Source organism: Pipistrellus hanaki, assembly GCF_964339955.1.
Source record: "Pipistrellus hanaki genome assembly, chromosome: 1".
NCBI classification, from domain to species: Eukaryota; Metazoa; Chordata; class Mammalia; order Chiroptera; family Vespertilionidae; genus Pipistrellus; species Pipistrellus hanaki.
The window spans coordinates 38,793,473-38,796,788 of record NC_140503.1 but is presented as its reverse complement, the minus strand read 5'-3'; the positions used below and the strand labels follow the sequence as shown (position 1 = coordinate 38,796,788).

General features: G+C 38.8%; 1 protein-coding gene across 1 annotated transcript in view; it reads right to left on the bottom strand.

Annotated features, from left to right (window-relative positions):
- The window catches only part of PYGL (glycogen phosphorylase L), a 43,178-nt gene that overhangs the window by 363 nt on the left and 39,499 nt on the right, over positions 1-3,316 (bottom strand). The window contains exons 18-19 of the mRNA XM_084886834.1: positions 2,545-2,679; positions 2,039-2,105 (exon numbers count right to left, since the gene is read on the bottom strand). Of these exons, the coding sequence (XP_084742960.1) occupies positions 2,039-2,105; positions 2,545-2,679 (202 nt within the window). The remainder of the gene's footprint in view (positions 1-2,038; positions 2,106-2,544; positions 2,680-3,316) is intronic.

Sequence of the window (3,316 nt, the reverse complement as noted above, 5' to 3'; positions counted from 1 at the left end):
CTGTAAACAACACAGATACATATGGCCCAGGGCTTTAGGACAAACATCAGGCCACGCATATCGAAGCACATTTCATGGAGAAAACGATAGGAGTAAATGGTAGTGAATTATAAATACACATGTTGAGAGCTAAGTGCATACTGAGCTTTTCTCCTATTTAGAGTATATATATTTCTCTTAGGAATGAAAAATATGTATTCTTCATTTTCAGGGAAACCAGGGATATAAATGACCTAATTGATAATTTTTGCTGTAGTGACGATGTTTTGGCATAGAAATCATATTTCCCATGCTTTGTTTCAAATGAAGATACTTTCCTTTAAACTACAGATGAAAGGAAGGGATAATATTCACTATCTGCTAGAAACCAAGTCAAGAGATGTAGCCTTCGGCTCACAAAGTTTGGAAAACACTATGCTAGAATGCTAACTAGCCACTGAGAGACTTTATTGACCTACTTCTCTTGTTTTTCCCCCTGAAGGTAGATGTCCCAGTAGGTTTATACTGAATCCCGTTGGGGTTTCAAAACATGATTAAGGTTTTATCCTTAATAAAATATGCAACATCCAAACCTTATACTTTCTATACAAATAATAATATAAGAAAGTAATTATTTAATAACCTCATGATTTTGTAAAGAACTCTAAGAGTTCACTGTAAATGACCAGAACGTTATTTAAAACAAATAGCAATGCATTATAAGCATTTCAAAATCTACAACTACCATCAGTCCTTAAGGTACTGCAGAAAAGAGTCTGGAAACTTACTAAAATAAAAGAATAAAAGCGTCATCTCTTCACTTTCTTCGTATTGTTGAGGCTTAGAAAACAAACTCACATGCATGGGAAGTTTCGTTATTAAGCCTCAATAATACAATTATTGTTAAGAGTAAGAACTGCAATTGGCACTAATGAACAAGAAAGACTGACCCACATACTTGGCTTCTAGTCGAGCATCCTTTGGATGGGGGCCATCATTTTAACAGAAGAGACCCATTGTGCAAATCTGACATTCACGTTTGTGCCTGCCCTTGGCCGGATTTTCCTTTCTTGTTCTGTTTTATTTTTATTTCTTTCCCCCTGCAGCCTTTCTACATACAAGCATGGGTTGCAATCAAGAGGAAAGAGGGAGAGGTGGCCATTTTCCTTTCTCTGTCTTTGAGGCTGCTTTCTCCAGTGTTCAGGAAGCAGGAAGTAGGCCCCTAAGCTTAATTCATGTACTGCTCCTCCTTGCTATGACCATTAACTGGAAATTACTCTGGTCTGCACACGTTTAGGGGACTGGATGGGACTCTACCAGAAGCTAAGGGCTGTGAAGCAGCATCAGCCTTGAATGAGCCTACTTTGAGTTTAAAACCCAGTGGGACACCCGGGGACGACTGTAGGAACCACCCTGTTACCTGCTTTGGGAAAGGAATGGAAAGAAATCTTAGTGAAATATGTTTCTGTGGGAAGTAATTACTGATGAATACAAAGGGAAGGAGGTGGTGATTTTATGGATCTTCACTTGTCTGCTGTATGATGGTTTTCAAGTTGGAGGGCAAAAATAAAGACTATGGGGACCAGAGCAACCAGAAGGCTCAAGGACATCAACCCCAAGAGACCCATCCTGGAGTCTTGGCAGAGAGCCAGCCTCTTTCGGTATCTGTTCTTCTGTGGTGCCTGCAATTCACTAAAAGTTTACTGTATCAGAGATGATGAACCTTTCCTTGAGTCTATTCATGAACCCAGAGGGCTGGGCTGCTTAATGAAGATGTGCACAGCTTTCGCCTTTCCTTTCCTTCCTTTCTCCTCCTCCTCCCTGCCTTTTTTTTTTTTTTTAAAGTACAGTCTTTCTTGTTCCTTTTCTTTCTTAAAAAAATTTAAACATGAAACCTTCCTTCTATGCATTGATATTCTATTCTAATCATATAGCCCCACTCCACGGGTAGTCCAGGAGAGAGACTTATTTTGCAATTTTCAAAGACAAAGGGGGTCTTGAAATTTTAAATTAAGCACAGTAAGCTGGTTTCCTTTGTACATCTCAGCTGAGTACTCACCATGTACAGCTGGCTGACTTTTTCTTGACACTTGACATACGCTTCGTAGTCTGCAAACACTTTAAACCTGTGTTGTCATTTTGTTGTGTGTGATGGAGAGGAAAAATCAAAACAACGAAAAGCTTTATTAACAGGTGTGTGTTAAGATTCCATTTAAAATTCACTCTTGTTTCATGGCCACTTTACCAAACTCACATTTCTATTCACAAGAACTGTAAACAGCCCTCAACCTTTCTATGGCCCTCCCCACAGGGAAGAATGTGATTACAGGGATGAAAACTGTGTCCATTGGTGGAAGAGGAAAAAGAATGCCAGATTTGTGGGTTTTATCTTTAGAGCTTCCTAGCAATGCCCGAGGAGAGTCTTTAATTTTTTCTTTCCAAGCCTACCTTAGCTTGTCAGATCGCAGATCTATGCTAATCTACAAAGTTGGGTTGTAGTTGGTTTATGATGTTCTTGCTCCTTATACACGGCTTAAATAAAATCACCTTCTTGGGGGAACTCACCTGTCATGATAAAATAGCATGTTGATTACATCTTTGAAGAGGTCAGGCTGCTTGGGAGAATAGAAGCCATTGTCAATTTGATCAATGGCCAGCTTCAGCTCTGGAAGTGCCTCGTAATATTCTTTCGCATTGTATCTGTGGGGTAGGGGTGTGGTAAGAAGAAGGTTTTATTAGTGTTTGCGATTTGCAATACACTAGACACCACATTAACTATGAAAAATGCATTCAGAAACACTGAATTTTATAGAAGTCATTACAAAGTTCAATATGGATATCAGAAATAATTGACTAGATCATGACACTTCTCTCCCTTCAACCCTATACACACACTTAAAGTTGATTAGTCCCTTGTAAATGAAGACATTGACAGTAGATTAGAAAAAAAAAAAAAAAAAATCCTAGTCCCAGAACAATAGTCTAGTCTGGTAAAAGACAATAAGATTCATTTCAAGCGGACTTTATGGCTCTAAATAAGCATTATATTAAGTTAACCAGTTGCTTTTGGACCCGCAGATCCCCAGATTTGTTGCTACTGAGTTAAAATTTACTTCCCAGGATCAGGAAGTATACCGACAACCCCCAAATGTTGTGACCCCTGCAGTTCCTTTGGGAAGCACTCTTTATTTTTATTTTTATCCAGGTTAATAAATCTAGTTAATAAACCTATCCATAGACTAAGAGAAACTATTCCTGGGTGCTTCGGTACACCCATACCTATCCTCTCCCTCCTTTTAGTCCATCTGTTTGCAAACTTAAAGGAGCAATCTTAAAT